The 19,784-nt window shown below is 39.2% G+C and overlaps 1 protein-coding gene across 1 annotated transcript in view; it reads left to right on the top strand.

The window, feature by feature from the left end:
* The window catches only part of lg19h8orf34 (linkage group 19 C8orf34 homolog), a 58,370-nt gene extending 39,132 nt beyond the window's left edge, over positions 1-19,238 (top strand). The window contains exons 11-15 of the mRNA XM_044177290.1: positions 6,670-6,796; positions 10,652-11,142; positions 13,032-13,128; positions 16,493-16,531; positions 17,339-19,238. Coding sequence (XP_044033225.1) covers positions 6,670-6,796; positions 10,652-11,142; positions 13,032-13,128; positions 16,493-16,531; positions 17,339-17,346 — 762 coding nt within the window. The 3' untranslated portion in view covers positions 17,347-19,238. The remainder of the gene's footprint in view (positions 1-6,669; positions 6,797-10,651; positions 11,143-13,031; positions 13,129-16,492; positions 16,532-17,338) is intronic.
* Positions 19,239-19,784: the final 546 nt, after the last annotated feature.

Raw genomic sequence — 19,784 nt, 5'->3', positions numbered from 1 at the left:
GTACACACTAGACTCAAACACTCACATGCTGTTAATAAAGCGGTCAGCGAAAACAGCGGTACCTTTTGTATAATTACCCCCCAAAAAGCCAATACCTTTTTGTCATAATTGCCCAGTCTAAGTGTTAGACAAGGCTTTTTATGGTGTTTTTTAAAGAAAGAAAGAAAGGGGTTTGGAGCCAAGGCATTGCTCCGTGTGTGGAGCAGATGCAGAGAGGCTCCAGACTAACTGGGAGCAGACTTTTAGAGACTGAAGGCCCCGTTGAATCAAAGCCTGTAGTCGGAAGTCTGACGGATTAGGCCAAATACACTAAGCACTATCCAGAAATTAGAGAAACTGTGCACCTTAGAACATCAAATTGCCATTCTTACACTCATTTTCTCAAATGTTTCAAGTAAAAAGCTAAGTCTTGATCAGATGATAGACAGTGTCAATTTTATTACCACATACTCAGAGATTTAAACTGGTTAATTTAGCTTCCAGCTAAATCTGATGTCCTCTTCACCACTGACCTTCACAACCACAAAGAGCTTTTATTTGGCAGCTGCTTATACCTGGGGACTGAGCGCTCCATCTCTCCCCTTACACCACATCTCCATAGGTTAAGCCCTGTCTGGCACACTTAAGAGCAAGGTACTAATGTGTCCCATATGGAAACTGCAAGTGCAAACATCTCCTGTCATCTACTATAGCTAATGTGGTTGTTTTGTGTTTAATTGCTTAGGTTTGGTTTTTGAAAGGCAAATGCAATTTGTAATAGCTTGTTAGGTTAACTGGTCCTTCAGGGGCTTGTGGGCCACAATCACTAAACAGTATGGAAAAAAATGTAATGCTTTTATGAGCTTATTTGGAAAAAACACAATGGTTAAAGTCATACAGTATGAGAAAGAACTCTCTATTGCCACTGTGTTTCCTTTTTTTAAAATGAATTTATTATTTAATATACCTCCTGCTGCAGTACTTGCTTGGGTACATATATTTTGGAGAACACAAGTGTTTTTTGCATTGGTGGAAAAGTGTCCAATTGTTTCTTCACTTGTTGCACTGGTTATTAGAAGGGTGCATGTAACTTTTTCTAGGTTTGAAATGTTGTCGTCTTTTTTAATTATTAGCACATTTCATCATGCATGGCTGTCGTTAAATGAAGTATGCCTTGCAATGTATATTGCCCTGGTTTGGGCAGTAAAAAGCTGGTGATGTTGGAAAGTAAACACTATTAATGATTATCATTATTAGTCCGACAGGCCCCCTGCCTCTACCAGCTCCTTTAGGTGATAATTGCCCCATAAAGACATTCTTCTATAGTTTCCTTTAAGTGTTAAGTGATATGTTTTAATCAAATTTAGCTCTGAGTTGTATGGGTGTTACATCATAAAATCTGCCAGGGGAAACTGTTCATTTGTATGGTAGAACTAAGATAATTAGTGTGATGCAATGCCATGTGTATGATATAAGGCAGAGTCGTTGTGATGTTTTATTTTTGTTTCCAGGGGAATTTTGGCAGAATTTCAGCCGATACACTGTATGGCTTTTTATATTTGGCACCAGTCTGCTCCTCACACCTCCACAGTTATGCATGCATGGTTATCCTCTGAGCAAATCTGTGTGATTTAAGAGCATAGCTCTAGTGCAGTTTTATTCCGCCAAAGGTTTGTTTAGGATTTCCAGATTTTCCATGTTAGTAGTTTTCCTTAATGTGTCATCTGTGTGCTATATGCCCTAAATTATTGTTAGAATACAACAAGTGAGCTGTGTGTGCTGGTAAAATTATTCAGTTTCTTTTCAGTGTGAAATTTTTTATATTTATTTTTTTTTAAGACAGTTAGTGTTGTGTTGGAATTCTTGTTATCACATGCAATTGCAACAATTTTATTTAATTTTAACCTAACAGAAGTTGTAGGTTGTGGTACATTTCAATTATTCTGTGCCCACTAATCGCTCTACTACATGGGCCAACATGCGCCTAAACCTGAACTATAGCCCACCTTTATTGAGTGCTACAGAAATGTCATAACTAAAAGCTAGTAATGTATATTGTAGCTTCCTCAGAGGCTAAGCATTGTTGGAGAGGCATGGAGCAATAGTATATGTACAAATGCTTGCCGTAATTCCATTTACATCGTACTGAGTGTGTTAATGGTTCACTTTACATTTACAACAACATGTATAAGCCTATATCATAAATATGAAAAAAACATTTGAAAATGGAAGCTGGGTGATGTCAGCTTTAACCAGTGTATTCTGGTATGAAAAGATGATGTCCTGCTTTTGGTTTTAGTGAACAGCATGACTATTTCAATGGACCTATAGGTATATTTTGTACAATATTAAAGTAAACCCCAACAATGAATTCAGTGAGAAGGTTAGAGAACTTTACACTATTTTAATGTATACTCATATTCAGAATATTAATAAACATGTAAATGCACTATTTGGCACTAATGCTGTACAAACATCACTGTTTCATAGCATGCATCCACAGTGTACATTTGCCTGTTCCTCCTTGTGTGAACAGACCAGATAAGACTGCTCTTATATGTACAGAAACCATCACAACAGAATCATATTTAAAATCCTTTTTAAATTTAGCAAAATTAACTGCATGATGTCACACAAACAAAAACAAATAGTCTTCTGCGAAATATAGCAACTAGTTAGGCTTTTGGTCGGTGACAACATTGTTCGGTAATGCAATTTGTTGATGCAGACTAGCATCAGACTAGCCTTTGTTTATCTTCAAGATTATAATTCCAATCAAGCTGCTATTAGACACTCACTAATCGAACATTATGATTTCCTGCAAGGAATCCTCTCATTTGCCCTTTACTAGTTTTCACCCCTTTGCATTCCTATTGGCACAACACTTAATTTTCTCTGTTGGTTGTTCTTTACTAACCGAAGGATAGTGTTCTACAACCTCTCTTTGTAATTCTTGAATAAAAGTCTAACTGTTATTGTCAATATCCTGTTTGCTTTTGGCTGTGCTAACTCAGTGGTTGGGCCGGTGAGCCTGTGAGTCCTGTATACAGTCCATAAAATCCATTAGGTGATTCTGCTGTGAGCCAAAACAACAGGAGCTCATTAAAAGTTTACTCCTCGTATCCCATAGCCTCCCATGGCTATGCAAGCTACTGTAGCAGGGGCAACAACAAAATCAGTTATTTGGAAAACATACAGTATCTCTTGTTTCTTACAGTTAAATTTAGTGGATCAACCCATTTGAGGATTTGATTTTGACAGGAAAGATAGACAATGAAATGTGTATGTTTGGGTTTTTTCTTTTTGCCTTTGCACTTCTGTTAATCAATCGCTTTGTTCCTAGAGTCCGGGAATATATACGTAATGCTTGTTTGCCGTATGCTACCTTGCATTTGAACATATTTTAAAAAAGAAAATAATCTCTCCCTGCATGTTTGAAGGGTTGGTAAGCAGTAAAATAAAATAAAAAACTTTGTTGTTTTGGTTAGAATAAAAATAACCCAGTGCTATACTCAGTTTTCTCTATTGCACACGTGCAGATCAAATCCTTATGCCGGCAAGCTCCCATCTGCCAGGATGTTCTCCTCTTCACTCAGACATGAACTCATCCTTCACCTGATTTGATAAAAGCAGCACTTTCTGTGCTGCCATTGGTCTTTGCGTCTGGTTTTCACGTTCGTTTTGGATGGATTCGAGATTTACATAATGGAGCGTAAACTGAGCTCATGAGATATAGTCTGGCTTTGCAAAGCTGAAGTGGCAGTCATACAAAATTCCTAAAAGTGCACGTCTCATTCTGTTTTAATCTTCCTCATTGTTAGAGGAGGTGCTTCAGTATTAGATGAGTCATACTACCAAAAGAAAAAGCTTACCCTTTTTAAGAGACAAAAGCTATTGGTAAGATGGCTGCTGCAATGGAATAAGGACTGAAAACATTGACCATATATAGACAAAAAAAAGGTGTATGGTGAAGCTTAAGCAGCAGCTGTACCATTTGTGTTTTAGAAAAACTAAAACGTAGAAACACTCCTAGTAGAAAAGCTTATCACCCAAAGGAACAAATAGCCCCAATTTGTCAATTTGCCAAGTTAAAAAAAAAGAAATCAGAAATGTATGCTGCTCACCTGTGTGTCTGTGTTGTTGTACACATGGCCCTGTGGGTGGGTGTGTTTTTATTTTTATTTTTTTGATTTGTGTGTGTGTGCATTAGTCCCTATGCTACTTTGCCTGACCACAACAAGAGAGTCCATCAGTTGTGCTTTGCAAAGCCAGCAGTAGGCTCAAACCTCCAACCACGTTTGAGGTCTGTGACTGCATGCACACATCCCGAACGGTTCTTGTTGTGCGGAGGGTAATGTTGGACCAAACCCCAGATTGTGGTGATTATTACTGCTGACCACACATGTATAGCTGCACACATGCAGACTATAAAATATTTAACTCTAGACTTCCATCCTCTCTCTTTCTGTCTTACTCTCAACATGGAATGAATTTGGCAAGAACGGAGACCCTTGTTTGTTAGTTGGGCAGAAGCATCACCAGAGGGGTTTTCCCCTGTTCTCTTTTAGGTCTTTTAGTTTTGTCATACTGGGAGGGAGATTATACAACTTGGGTTTTGCGCCACTGACATTAATATATTCATAAGTCATTGCAAAATCCTAGCCACTCTTTATTTTGTAGATGAAAAGGCATTCCTTCTCATCTCTTTGTCTGTGCAGATTAAAGCATCCAATCTAAGCATCCAAACAAAGGAAAAGAGTCGTTTGCGCTCATGTCATACATTGTTGCTGATAAGGACAATAGCTGCTTTAAACAATTGGGAAGGGAAATCACTTTTCATCACTTCATTGTGTGTCTAATCAAGTCCATTTCTTGTATTGTTGTTTTTGCCCCTATCTACCATGTAGAGCCTTGCTGTTTTGTACATGAATTTTTAATATGCACTATTATGATGCACTGTACAAGTTGACATCTTCCAGGTGACTTTGTAAATATGTATGCCTTCACCAAACTTGATGAAACAACCGTCATGTTTTGATTGTAATGTCTGTTTATTTATTGATGTTATCTAGGGAGGTGAATTGCTTGCAGACTCGGTACATCCTGTTTGTTTGCCCGTCCATGGGACTGTACAGTACCACCAGCATTAGTCTCCAGGAGATATGGTCCTGATTACAGTATAGTCTTTCCTTTCGACAGAGGAGCTTGAGGGCAGGAGCAATACAAATGTCAAGCTGTGGACATTTCTGATTAGAGTAAATCTCCATATATCAACTGGTCTTATGAAACAAGACTGGGCTTTCTTAATGCACCACGCTAACATTTTGCACAGTTGAGTTTTAATATAACCAAGGTGAAACCTTGACATGGATTTCCAAAAGATAATAAAGCTTATGAGAAAGCATTTGGGCAACTTAAACTAAGAATCTGTTGGTGGCCTTGTTTGCCAGAGCTGAGAAGACCCAGAGAGAGAGAAGGACACACTGATGTCATGCTGTTGGATTTGGGGGGATACCACCAAAGAGAGAGAAATAAAGTTGGGGAGGGGATTCAGTTGTAATGTTCAACCCGCCTTACTACTTTATAAGGTCTGTAATTAAGGATTGGCTTGTGGTGGTTTTGTGGTTCTGCTGCCATAGAATGCCTCATGTATCTGACAGGCACAAAGATCAATGCCATAGACCCTTGGAATCATGTTCTGTCATTTATCTGAGGATAGCAGCTTCACTTGTTTTTCATTTTTTGGGAGTCCACTTTGAATCCTGAAAACCAAAAAATGAGTAGACTGCTATATCCCAGGTTTGTCTTTAAATGTTGTTGGAATACTGCACTGTATATATATCTCCCAGAGCCTTACTCTGTGTCAACACTCTGTCAAGTCAACTCTGTCTCTCATTAAGTGCTTTGCACATCAAATGATGTAAGTGCTGGCATCAGAGGTATCATAACTTATCTAGTGTAAACCAAACTTACAGGAGGTGGAATTATGGCTGACAGATTTTATTTCTCACCTGTGCTTGAAGCTAGTGTGTGCTTGGTCCACTGGCTCAACGGATCATCTGGCCACTTGTGTCCCATCAAAGGAATAAATTGGAGGATTAGGCATGCTGCCATTACAAGACTTGGCAACCTGAGTCTGTCTAACAGGTCCCTTTCCAAATCATACACTTAGCCAGGAAGAGGTAGGAACAAAAAAGACCAAAGCAGCACCTATAAGTGATCCAATCTGCCTTTTTAGAATTTATTTTCTTTCCTATGCTTTGGAATATGATCATCTTTATTTTTGTGTAATACCAATATCTGGTGCTCTTGAACTCTTTCCGAAATGGCTGATTTATTGTTCCTTAACTGCTGGTGTAAGATTTGCTGCTGTCAGGCTCTTTGCCAACAGACTAGTGTGCATACAAGCTCCTATAGATTTACTGATAGTTATACAAAAATTTCCTGAACCGCTACTGATAGTCTAGCATCCTGCATTCACTAACAGTGCACTGCATGCTCTACGCTTTCATCTGCACTTGCTGTGGTTTCTTGTGTTTTTCTAAAGCCCATAAAATAATAATTGCCCCTTTTTTCCTGCAGATATGGCTCAGATATTTCCAGCAATAGCTAAAAATTATATAAAGAGTTAATTGAAGGGTCTTTCGTCTAATGTGACTTTCTCTCTTTTCTGTTCCCCTCGCTAACTAGCGTCAGGCTGTCTGGGAGGCTGATCTGAAGGCTGTGAGAGGTGGGAGCTCTGTCGGGCAGACAGGCCTGCTACTGGGTGACTCCCTCTTTTCTAAAGAGCTGGAGAACATGGGCAAACAGCTTGCTGGTAGGCAGTTCTGTGTGGTGTGCCTTTGTGCATATATAAGTTTGTCTCTGTATTTATTAGTGGCTTTAATGATGAATAGTATGGGTAAGTCAGATCAAATACCTAGTCTACACTGTGCAAACATTTACACTTACACACACACACACACACACACACACACACACACACACACACACACACACACACTTTGAACTACAGAGACTTATGAAATAGAAAGGGGTTTAGAGAGCACTTATGAGGAGTGCGAGGGGGGGAATCCAGCTAAAGAATGCACTGCTTTTGGCCAAAGAATTTTCTTGGTTAATTAAAAACTGATCTTCCTGCTAAAATGACAAAATAGAAAACCGAATTAAAATAATTTCCACATGCCAGGAATTCATCTCCACTCCAGCTTGGACAGGTTCGATCAATAACTCGAGCTCTGCTGAGTCATTTGGAAATGATCGAAGCTGAACTGTGCTGGAGATTTTGTCTGACAAAATGGAATTGGTGTGGTATTTTGGAAATCCTTTACTCCTAATGTAGTTCAAGGCTCATCTTTGATATATGTGACGTCTGGGTGACTCAGACTCCTTTTGTTGTCACGATGATCAAGTGTGTATCCACTTATGAATTAGATGAAAGCCAAGAGTGGAGGCCAGAAGGAATGTCGCCATTTACCATCATGTGTCACCCACTTGTTTGTTTATGCATGTCCTCCCACTCTGTTTGACAGCGTCACTGTGTGTAACGACCTTGTATGCGCCTTCACATACCAGACTTATATGAAGCATATTGGTCCGGCTCAGTGAACCTATTACTGTCATCCTACAGTGGTCCCAGCTGCTCCGATCTTCTCAGCTTATCGGCACATTGGCACTGCACACACTGGTTCTCTCAGTGCCTAAAGAACAAAACAGCACACTGGTGCTAAGGAGGCTCTATAATAGGACTATTTGTATTAACAACACACTCAGTTTTGCCCCAGAGGTCCTCAGATGGCATTGATTTCTAGTTGTTTTACGCTGAGTTATTGAATATTCAGGCCAAGGGCTCCCACCAGGCAATTCAGTGAAGCTGTTCAACAAGCTAATTCAACTCTTTCAAGCCTTTATTAGCTGTTAATACGTTCCATGTTGGGAGCCAGAGCCTCACTTTTTATTTTATATTGTTAGCCCAATTATGTGGTTGTAAAATTACCCCTAGTCTGCCTTTTGTGATAAAATGAACCTAAATCTTTTTTCATAATTTACAAATAAATCACTGCTCAATTAACTGCTAAATGTTTTATTGAATGATGTTATTAGATACAGTTTAATTTGAATGCAGTTTCACCTAGGGATGGGTATTGTGTTAAAATGTTCTATATCATTGCTGATACAACACATTAGATTTGAGAATATGAACACATTTTAACCCCATTTTCCATTTTACAAAACTGCAAAGTGTTCAAGACTTTTGCTCAAATAAATTATAGTCAAGAGTTAGAAAAGTTTCCTGATTTAGAGCCAGAAATATCTGATCAAAGTATAAGTAAACAAGGCAATTTTTGCTACTTAATGCTACAGATACATTTTTGGTCTGTACTCAAAAAGTACTGAGGTTCAATACGCAGTCTTAATTACACCATATTAGGAATGTGTACTCCTGCCCATATTTATACTTTTATAATGTATCTATCCAAAGACAATGGCTAGTATTTTAATTTCTTCAAGCAGTATGTTGTATTGTTGTAAGCCAGCAGATGAAATCCAGACAAGCGATATGTGATTAGCACTATTGTTTATTTTCAGGGAAGGGACCTAATAAAGTTTGCATGAGTTCTGAATGGCTGCATAGCGTGCTGCGGCCCTGTACTCTCTCACCACGGGTAACTGCTGCTTGATCAAAGACTTTAATAGATTAGATCTGTTTCTATTTCTTTTTGTCTGCTTCTCTCTGTCTTTCTCTGCCTCATTTCCCAGTTCTTATTACTGAAAAATGGATCAAAACTTATCAAAGGTTTATACCATATGGATTTTGATGCTACCTCTTTGATCTCCACAAGCCTTCATTTTATATCAGTGTCTGTGGGATGGCTCATAGTATTTCTGTGTTCAACACAGTCAACTGCACAGAATTTAAAAATAAAGCTGCTTGTGATAGGCTACTCATTAATGCCAGGAAGTTGAGGGAAGCATCTGGTTTACAATAAAATCATGAGTGGAGCAACCATTTACGGAAGGGAGAAAGATTTTCACGACAAAAACATGTGGTGTTTGTCATTATACTGGTAAATAACCTGAGATGAAAATATCAACTTTATGGGAACAGATTACTAATGAACATATCCTGTTTATGATATAATGATAACATCAGTCGTGGTGTGGGTGGTTAAGGGCTTTGACTGGGAAATCATAACTTTTTTTCTTCTGTGTATATACTAAGTATTTCACTGCCATCCAGAGGCACTTTCACCCCAGCAGGTCATATGGTCAGCATGTAGCTGTTCATGCAGACAATCAACCTAATAACAAAGGTTTGTAATGTGACATACTGCAGTCCTGCCATTGCCACAAGATGATGTCATGATATTCCCTGAACACCCCACAAAGTTGATTATCTTCCAACTTTCAGTCAGAGTGAGGCCAAGAAAGGCCAAGCTATAACCTGTATCTTTAGTTTTCCTTCTTATTATTTAGAGAAGTAACATGTGTAGAATGTATTAGGGTTAAAGCAACACAGACACAATGTCATGCAGTACGCATGCAGATTATTGAGCACAAGGGCAAGGCACTAAGCAGTATGTGCTCTGCATTTTATCTCACTGTAAAGGTTGACCTCCACACAATCAGAGCTGATTAAGCACAGAAACAGCTATTTAATTATGCATGTCAGAGAATTAAATGTATTTGATTCCCAAAGGATTGTATACAAAACAGTCTGGAATAGATTTCAGGCCAACTAAGTAATGTCCCAAAGCTGAATTTAGAAGAGTATTGCAGACGTTTTCGACTAAATGGATATTTGTCAGTGAATAGGAGCATATGCTTCACATTTTTGCGTGGAAAAATGTTGTTTTTACAGGAGGAGAGCACCATTTGCTCAAAAACAAGGAAGTCAAGGTTTGTGAAATACTTGTCATGCTTCCTTTTGTTATTTATTTAGCGTCACACATATACAGTTTTCCAGAAATACTCGCTTCTGATGAATCATTCCTGAAATTATCCCTCTCAAACGATAACTCCCAGACTGGTTTGTTGAATCCCGATTGCCAAGATTTTGAACAAAAGCATAAAACACGGAAAATATTATGGTGTTGATCGCAGAAGTTGGCAGAGTCACTTCTTTCACAAACAGAAATGTTTTTGAGACTACCAGTGAGGCAAACAAATGTGTTTTTGTCAGGAAAAGGACTTTTTTTTTTTTTCATCGGTGTGCTTACTGTATATCAACTTGGAACCTTTTCTGACAGAGGAAGCTGGATTCACCACAATTTACAGGGTCTATAAATATTGTCATCATTGCCCAGAAGAAGGATTAAACCAAGCAGTCTCGCCCACTTTAATACTTAGTTAAGTTTGTAAATCATCAGTCTTGTAGGACATATACTAACTTCATAGCATAGCCTCTGAGTATGTAATAAAAAGGCCTGACTTTATCTTGGAATCTCTTAGTCCATTTACCAGAGTTATCTGGGATTTGCATTGGCATCATTGTGTTACAGTCGTACACATATAAAAACTGTTTTCATGTTTTCAAACATTCTCATTTAAATATGTAGGGGAAAAAGGATTTAAATGAGGAAACTATACCAGCTCACTCCCTCAGTTACTGTATGTGTTGACTCTGAAATCTGGATGTTGACTTGGATTATCTCCCCTTTTTTCCCTCCAGAGGTTGAAAAGGACCTGGCCAAGCTGGCAGAAGTAGGGAAAATGACCACTCGCAGCTCCAATAATCCGCACAGTAGTCTGCTCCACACCCCTCTGCGCCACAGAACACTACCCGATACACTTCCTCTCCCCAGCCTGGTCTCCAGACCCCAGTCTCCAGCTGGCAGCCTCTCAGGCAAGCCCTGTGGTGTGGGCCTCCCCTTGCTCAGCCCCAAGCCAACCTCCCTGGTCATGAGTCGGACTCAATCTCCCAGCAACCCTGGGAGCAGGACTCAAACCCCCAGAACGCCCAGCAGGCCCCTGACCCCAAATAGTTTACTGACACGCTCCACCTTTAACCCTGGATCTCATAAAGAGGTGACCTTCAGGAGGTCACGGAGCCGCCCTGTGACACCCACATGTCAGCCCACACATCCCCGACCGCTGCTCACCCCTCCTGGACTAAGCACTACAGACAGCCTTGGTGCCAGCCTACGGGCCTATCTATCTGAGGTAAGACCATAAACTGAGAGATACCTTTCATCATCAAAAACACCTGTGTTGCACACTGTTCAGAGGTCATATAAACAATAATGCATGACAAGGTGTCCTAATATAGGAACATAATCAATGAGGAGGAAGCAAAGTTGAATTGTGGCAGCATTGCCTTCACAAAGTCAATTATATCCAACACAGAGATAACTAGGGCCTTATCATATTTATACCAAAGAAACCAACAAAAGAGAAACTGTAAATATTAATTTGTCCCACTGCCATGTCTGTCCATTAAATATGAAGCTACAGCCAGAAGACGGTTAGATTATGTTAGCATAAACACTGGGAGCAGAGGGAAAAAGTTAACCTGGCTCTGTCCAAAGGTAACAAAATCAGTCTGCCAGCACCTCTAAAGCTCACAAAATTTGTATGCTGTTTTTTTTAATTTGTAAAAAAAAAAAAAAAAGTGTAAAAATGACAATTTGTGGTTTCACAGGGGGTTATGTCCTGTACTATTTCTTAGCGAGGAGAAGTGACTTCCCAGAGTCTTTGCTAGTCGCCTGGCAGCCTCACAGTGACAACAAGACTCTAGTAAGTTACTATGCTGGGCAAAAAAAAGTCATATTTTTTCTTGGGTCTTTGTATATATTTTTTTGAGCCAGGCAAGCTGTTTCCCCTGATTCCAGTCACATGCTAAGCTAAGATAACAGTCACCTGGCTGTAGCTTCATATTTAATGGACAGACATGTAGAGTGGTATCGATCTTCTCATCTACCTTTTGGCCATAAAGCACATTTCACAAAATGTCGATGTATTCCTTTAATTGACACAGTGTGATGGCCCTGGTGTGACATCAAATTCTACATATTACATTTTTGCTAGTCCTCACATGTAAGATTTATCTAGCAATATTACAATGAAATAGATCAAGTACAAACACAATGTGTAAAACAGAGTGAAAATTGTCATAAACTTTGAGTCATGGACTTGAAAATCACTCCTACTTTTATTGTAATGTTTTAGTATGGTGAGAGTGATCTTGTGTGCTGAGTGTCAAATAGGCTCAATGCCCAAGTAAAGCTGGTGGTAGAACATGAGAGCCTTTACACAGAAAGATTATGACTGAGAGCACCAGAACACACAATATCACACATGTGCACAACCTCACAAACACAACGTGTGGGGTTTAGTGGAGAGTCATGGAGGTCCATACAGTAGTATGTCTTTTCATTGTGGAAAAATGAGTCTGCCATAAAAGGAGAGCTTTCAATGGGATTTCTTTCTTATATTCCTTTCATGATTTACTTAACTGCGGTGCTGTTAAATATGAGACCTTTTTGAAGGCTTTATTAATGGTGGGCAGGAATTTTGCAGTCCTGTCTGTATACTCTTTGACAGTTATGCTAGTTGACACCTAGTGAGATTATTCAAAACACCAGTGCACCCAGTCTGCTTTTATTGAGGCCACCTGGTTCCATATAGAAGGACTAAAGCCCCTAAAGGAGGCCTGTTTAGAGAGTTAAGGAATCCTGAACCCTTTTTAAATACTGGATGTACAGTACAGGGATGAAAAGATGTATATGCTTGTTTCTTGTCTTTCTTGACTACTTGTGTAGTCATTTAAAATATTGGGGCTCCATCGTTTTAGCAATGAAAAATAAGAAGACAAAAAAGGCTTTTGTAGGTAGCATGGGGCAATGTATCTATTAAAGTTTTGCCCTGAGGACTTTGAGTATATAAGAAACAACTTTAGTACCGTTATGTCTTACGTGTGTGTGTGTGTGTGTCAGTTTTTGACATTTTTGGTTGAAAGGAATTTTGTACATTTCAGTTTTTTAAGCTGTTGCTCCTTTTCATGGGGTCATTGTTTTCCATCATTTCTGTTCTGTTCTATTTTTCCATATCAGGATGAGTTTTACCAGCAGTTACAGGCCATCAGACAGCCATGGCATATTCCCAGTGACACAGACAGTGACATCCTGGAGCCTCCTGAACAGGATAAGAGTAAGTGACCTACCTCGCTCTTCCCTCTTTTGTTTCTTACCCTACATTTGATTGTTTATCTCCTCATTCAGGTTCTCCTTATTGGAGAGAGCAAACATTCACAGTTCAGTTCAGTTGCTGGGAGTTTCTCAAGCCTCTCAGTTGAATACATAGTTCACAAATCTGACAAATTGCTCTAATGTTTTTACCTTTCCACAGTTTTTTCTTTGTAAGACATGAGGCTCATTTCATGACTGTAATGTCACTTTACCACATTGAGTAACTAATGCATTAAAGTGGTTATAGATCTATTAAAAAGTAGAGATTAATGTGCAAATATTCCTTGTAAAATTTTGAGATGGAGCACATAGGCTGACACATGAAAATTTCCACATTTCACAGTTGGGTGAAATCCTGGGGGGTTTCATAGGGGGGAAACGTTGTCATATAAAATGTTCTTTCCTGGCATCGTGTAAGAGATATATCTCTATCAAGATCCAGTCGATAGACATGAACGGTTCTTGCTTGAAAGTCGTAAATTCAGTCATAGTAGTGGTCTGGCTGGGATACAGTACTGCGTATTACTCTGGGTTTGAACAGGACAGAATTAGATCAGACCTCCTTGAATGTTCTGGTACATAAATCACATGAATGTATGTGGCAATATGGTCCAATTGTCAGAGGCTTGTAGTTCTCAATTCACCGAGGTCCACTAACAACTGTCAAATTTATGCTCTCTTAACATTGGTGAACATATGGTGAAAGTTCTGTGATCCTCTGAGATGTTTGTATTAATTTATATTGTAGCTGGAGTAAATGAAAACAAACTTATGTCAACATTACATATTTTTATGCAGAACAGATAGTTTTAAGGCCTGCTGTGTGGGGTACGAAGATGTTGGACAGAATAAACAGCGCACTGAAAATGTTGCTATTTCTAGTCTTACCAGTAGAGGAAATTCAAGTGTAACATTTGTCCTGATGATGGCACAAAAAAAAATCCATAGGCTCATTAAAATCCATAGGGATTTTTTCTCCCTGGGAGCAAGAATGTGCTCAGCAAATTTCATGGCGAGATTTTAATTATTAGGTTATTATGAGATATATGGTCTGCAAAATTGATTTTTTTTGCCTAGGGATGGCAAAAGTGGAAAGCTTGAAAGTGGAGTCCACAATGCTAAAGGTTCATCCTCTGGGGAACATGAATGTGCTCATAATGGCAATCTACCCATACTGTATCAAGTGGTAATACAAATAGAAATGTTGGCCTAGTAAAAAGGTCACAAAGTGACCAAAAACATAACGACTAATCCTCATGGGACAATGTAAGTCCACACTTAATTCTATGGAAATTGAGCTATTGTCTCTTTGAGATACCTTTTGTCTTTGGAGTGTTTGTCAAGAAGAACATTCTGACCCTATCATACAAACGTCATGGTAATCTGACTTGTAGCTGTTAAGATATTTTGCTCTGGACCAACATGTTGGACGGACAGACAGCCCAACTGCCTAACCGGCAGACTAACAGACTGACTGGCATTGCCAAGTTTAGATCCCATCACTACTGGGGCAAAAATGACGAATCTGAAGTTAATATATGATTAAGTCCAAAAATTATATATGCCATGAATTCAGAAATGTTCTCAAATTAACTTAGCCTTGTTTTCTCAGTAAACAAAACATCAGCACAAGCTATTCAAACTGAAAATCAAGTGCATGTGGAACTCAAAAAGACAGCTTTCACTGACGTTAGGACGCAGGAATTCCAGTCAAACAAAAGATCAAGCAGGCAAATGGTTGTCACATGGAAATATAGCCCTTCTGACAAGTTCCTCTAGAGGGTCGTTGTTTTGCCAAATGTGTATCTTGCAAAATAAATGGATACATTTTCCTAATAGCCCCTGGGGGCCTGCTCTAAGCCTTGGCAATGGTAATGACATGTTGAGAAAGGATGTGAGTCGCACATTGAATTAGAGGTGGCTCACATAAGGAGAGAGAAACTGACAGAGAAAAAGAAACCCAACAGCCACAAGACGTGACAAAGCACTTTCTGGCGTGAGAGAGGGCCCACAGGACTGTTCGCTGAAATCTGGTTTGTATGCCTTTGTGTGTGTGCATGTTTAAGTGTGTGTATTAGATGTGTGAGTGATTGTATTAGTCAGGGTAAGACATTAAAATAGTTTTCAGAGAGCAGTTTATCAGTCTTTTCAGGGGTATTTTTTGACCTATGAAATAATACAGTTGAATTGCATACTGGCAACCGATCTCTCAATTTGTACCACTAAGATTTTTTATTTATTATTATTATTATCTACAAAGTAACAATCAGAGAAATCTTCTACTACCTGCTTGCTTAGTAGTTTGTCCACTGGGTGTTTGAGTCCATGTACCTGAATGCGCATGTGTGTCCTTGAATATGTGGCTCACTTCATTAGCGCAGTGACACCCTCTTCCCAGTATCACAGCAGATGTGTCTGAGCTGGCGCCAAGTGTATGGTGAGAGCTAAATAATGGGGAAAAGTCCATAGCTATTTCCTGATATTCTATAAACTTCCACAATGAGACAACCACACATACCACAATCAAGATGAAAGAAGTCTGTCCTTTTTCTCACCCCTACCCCTCTGTCCCTAATGGCTGTGGCTATCTCACTCAGCACATTAATGAATTCAATATAGAACAGTGGAAATAAATCAGTAGGCCTATGTTGCATTATACACCTGTCAAGATTGCATAAAGGATTGAATATTTACAGTGTTTAAAGATAGTTTCTGTTATTAATCTACCAATAATCGCCAATCACTAATTGCAGAAGCATAAGTAATGTTTCACCTGGTGGACATGTTGACCATTTGAGCATACACCAGTCACAGTCTTTTAAACTACGAATAAAGTATGTTTTGGATTAGCTTCAGTTACATATGATGAAAATCAAACAGTGTGTAACTGACGTAGTAGAGAATCAGCAGACTGTTATGCTTAGTCGCTTTCTTGCTGAGAGTTATCTGACAAGATGATCGATTCCACTCTCAATACAGTCTGTTAAATATGAAGCTACAGCCACAGCAACTACTACAAATACAAAATCCGCCTACCAGCACCTCTAAAGCTCACAAATTAACATGTTATGTCTCATTTGTTGTTTCTGTACAAAAACTGATCTGTAAAAAGTGCTGGTAGGCTAGCTGTTTCACCCGTTTCCAGTCTTTGTACTAAGATAAGCTAAACAGCTGCTGTAGCGTCATGATTAACAGAAAGATACAGTATGAGTTGTATAGCTCTTCTCATAACTCTTAGCAAGACAGCGAATAAGCATATTTCCCAAAATGCCATACTATTCTTTAAGAGTCAACATGACACATTTTCTGTCTAATTTTTTTCACAGGTGGTGCACGAGATGCCAATAAGAGATCTGTCTTTTCAGGTGAGAATCTGAACAGTTAGAAGCTTCACAGCCTAAAACCCAGAGAGACAGACTCTCAGAATGTGCTGTATCATTTGGGTCACCAGAAACAATTTTGCTATTGCAAGCAACTGCCTTAAGTTTAGAGAGCCTCAATGTCTGTCAATGACCTCATTTGTAGAGCCACAACATGTTACCCAAATAACTACCAATGGGTGACTTACTGCTGAAGCCTCCACCTTCATTTATGGTCCATTCAATTACAGTTACAGGCTAAATGGAGGGCACAGTGGCTCTGAAATGTGATTGGTGGAGGCTGGCCATGTGTGGAGACAGGAACGCTGTTGCCCAGTTCCATTAAGTCACTTGGGTTCTGAGTTTACACGCAGCAGACAGCGTCAACTCTCAGCGTCAACATTTGGGAGAAGGAGAAAGTCTGTCTGGTTTGAGGTTGTCTGCGGTTCTCCTTCTTGTGGCTCTGGAGGTGCCCACAGTTCCCAGTGTCAGTGTGCCAGTCTGGAGGGAGATCTGAGAGCAGGCTGCTGCAGCTTGGCTATCAGAGAGGCCAGAGCATTGCCACGGCAACCAAACTCAAAGCTCGCTGCTTAAGTCACCCCAATCACTGCTCTCCCAGAAATTATTGTGAAATACAGTCGTTGGAACCTACACTGGGCAGGCCTCATTTTCCACCTCATGTTTGTCTATGACATGTTCAAATATTAAATGGCTTTCATAGTAATTGCCCCAGTTATTATTCTTATTAGCTGTTAAATGTGTCTTGATTTTGGTTTCTAGGAGACTGATGTTTTTGTCTTTCATTTTTCACAGGCTTATAGTGACGACGACCAGAGACATTGATCCAATCAAACTATTATGCAAACCACTGGACATTTTGAATATGTGTACAGAGACAATTATTTTTATAATTCATATGAATGAAAGGAAAAAAAAGGATTGTATACTTTTTTCACAGATATTTCATAGACATTGTACTGTAACTATGATAAAATGTGAAAATATTACTTCAGAGTCTGAAATATAACATTTATTTTTGTTTGCTCTATCGCATGCTATTGAACTTCCATGTGGAGGTCAGAAACAGATGCATTTTGTTGTTGATGGACTCTTTTTCTAGGCCTAGTACATATTCACATTGTGAGGGCAGCACACCCATGTTAAAGCATTTCACTGTTAAGATATAGTGGATTTCAAATAGCAAGTTGTGGAGGGAATACAAGGAATGCTGTTAATTAAAATGATTTGGTGCACATGCCCCCATTACGTTTTTGACCCTAATGTATCTCACCTTATGTGTTTCCTTTTGTATTTAGATCCTTATGAATTTTGACACGCAAACACTAAAAGAGGAGTTAAAATTCAAATTTTCATAACTGTGTGCAATCCAGTCTTTCCGAGATACATGAGCCATCTAACTTTGTCTCACACATACTGTGGTGCTGTTCTGACCATGACTACATTGCTCCTGTGTGTTTGCCTGGGCACATGTTGGTTAAACTGTGGTTGTCTGGAGTGTTACACAGGCGACATCAGCTCTAGAGACACACACACCAAGGCCACACCCTCCAGCCTAACACAGTCTGATCTCTCCATTTGAACCCTACTGAGTTTTCTGGTATGGTACACCCCTCAATGCCTGAGTCTAGTCTCATTTCACTGAGGGGGATTCCTGTGAAAGGATGTGTGAGAAGAATAATCACTTAAAACCCCATCCTGTAAAACATGGCACGTGAATTAATGTCCCATGTATTTCAAAAGGGATGTGGTTTTGAAAGGTGGAACAATTTGAAGACCTGGCATAATCGAGTCACAGTGGGTCCTTGATATAATCGTTACATCATTATAAACAATATTTTCCTGTCAGAAAAGGGAAATTACAATTTTCACATTTCATATTCCATTTTCACTTTGTTGGAGAGGAGTCGGGAGTGTTATTGCCATGTGTTCTTTTTCCACAGATCACCAGCCTGCTAACTCTGTTTACACTATCAATATTTTCATAGTTCATATGTGTCCTCCAGTCTTTCATTTGTTATGTCAGCAAAATATCAAGGCACGAGGAGTTCTGGAATAAGGCAAGACAGTTTGGGAGATGAAGACTTCAATTACTGCCACAGATGTCACACAAAGACATCCCCGCCCCCCGTGTATCTGTGAATCTCTCAGTATGTCACAACTTATAAAGATGAAATGCTGGGACCATTACTGATGCCTCATCTCACTTGTATAGTATCATATTTCAGATTATAGCCATATGACTCATTAATTATTATTCCAAAGATGATTGTTAATTTTTTGCTGCTCATATATAATCATTTAGCTCAAACTACGTATATCTCTGTCAGTCACATATGTCATGTTAATGAGAATCAGAGAGATCAAGTTTCATAACATTAATACCATCTCTCTGGAGTATGAAACCTCCAATATCTTCTTAATGTATGTTTACTGTGCAGGCTTTATACACCAGGCCCATTCAAACTGCAAGGGCCACCCAGGAATAGCAGCAGACATCACTGTACTTACTGGGAGATCTGGACCACCATCAATGGTCAGCAGACTGACCCAGGTCTTAATTTACAACTGAGCAGACTGGGATTTATCCTGACGTACAGCACAAATAAATCTATGGTGGAAGAGTATGCTTTGAAGGCATGTAATGTCAGTATCAGTTGCTGCTTGAAATAAAAAAGCCAACTTGTCCAGACAATTTTCTGTCCATGTATTACTCTGATTATAATATTAAAAGAAAGCAATCTGAATAAATAACTAGTTCTTCAAGCTACATTACCACTACACTATGTATAATTATGGAGAAGCTCTGTATTAAACTCTTTTTGTGAGGACTCTTCTGCAGAACCAACCGGGGAGGTTTGTGTGGCTGTTTTTCATGGTAATTTAAAACATAATCAACAATCTGGATTTTGTTTTCTGTGTTCATTGAAGTGAACAGCCTGTTCTCACAGAGCTAATGAAATCAGCCTCCACTGTTCTTTAACTGTTAACTTCTTCAAGTCTGTCATCAACATGAAAGTTTAAGTGTTGTGTGTCTGTGCTGTTATTTGAAGACAAGGTAGAAGTAACTCACTTTGTTTTAGTAGTAAACATTCACAGATGGATTAACAGTCTGCCATTGTTGGTTCATGTTCACAGCCAGTATTGAACTGTTCTGCACCACTGGAATGATGGGTGTACTATTACTCTAATCTTAAGCATGTATTTTGTTAACCCCATAGCATTTGGGGAGTTGTTGATT

This window comes from Siniperca chuatsi, linkage group LG19 (genome assembly GCF_020085105.1).
Source record: "Siniperca chuatsi isolate FFG_IHB_CAS linkage group LG19, ASM2008510v1, whole genome shotgun sequence".
In the NCBI taxonomy this organism is placed as follows: domain Eukaryota; kingdom Metazoa; phylum Chordata; class Actinopteri; order Centrarchiformes; family Sinipercidae; genus Siniperca; species Siniperca chuatsi.
Note: the sequence above shows the minus strand (reverse complement) of the source record. Positions and strands in the feature narration are given on the sequence as shown.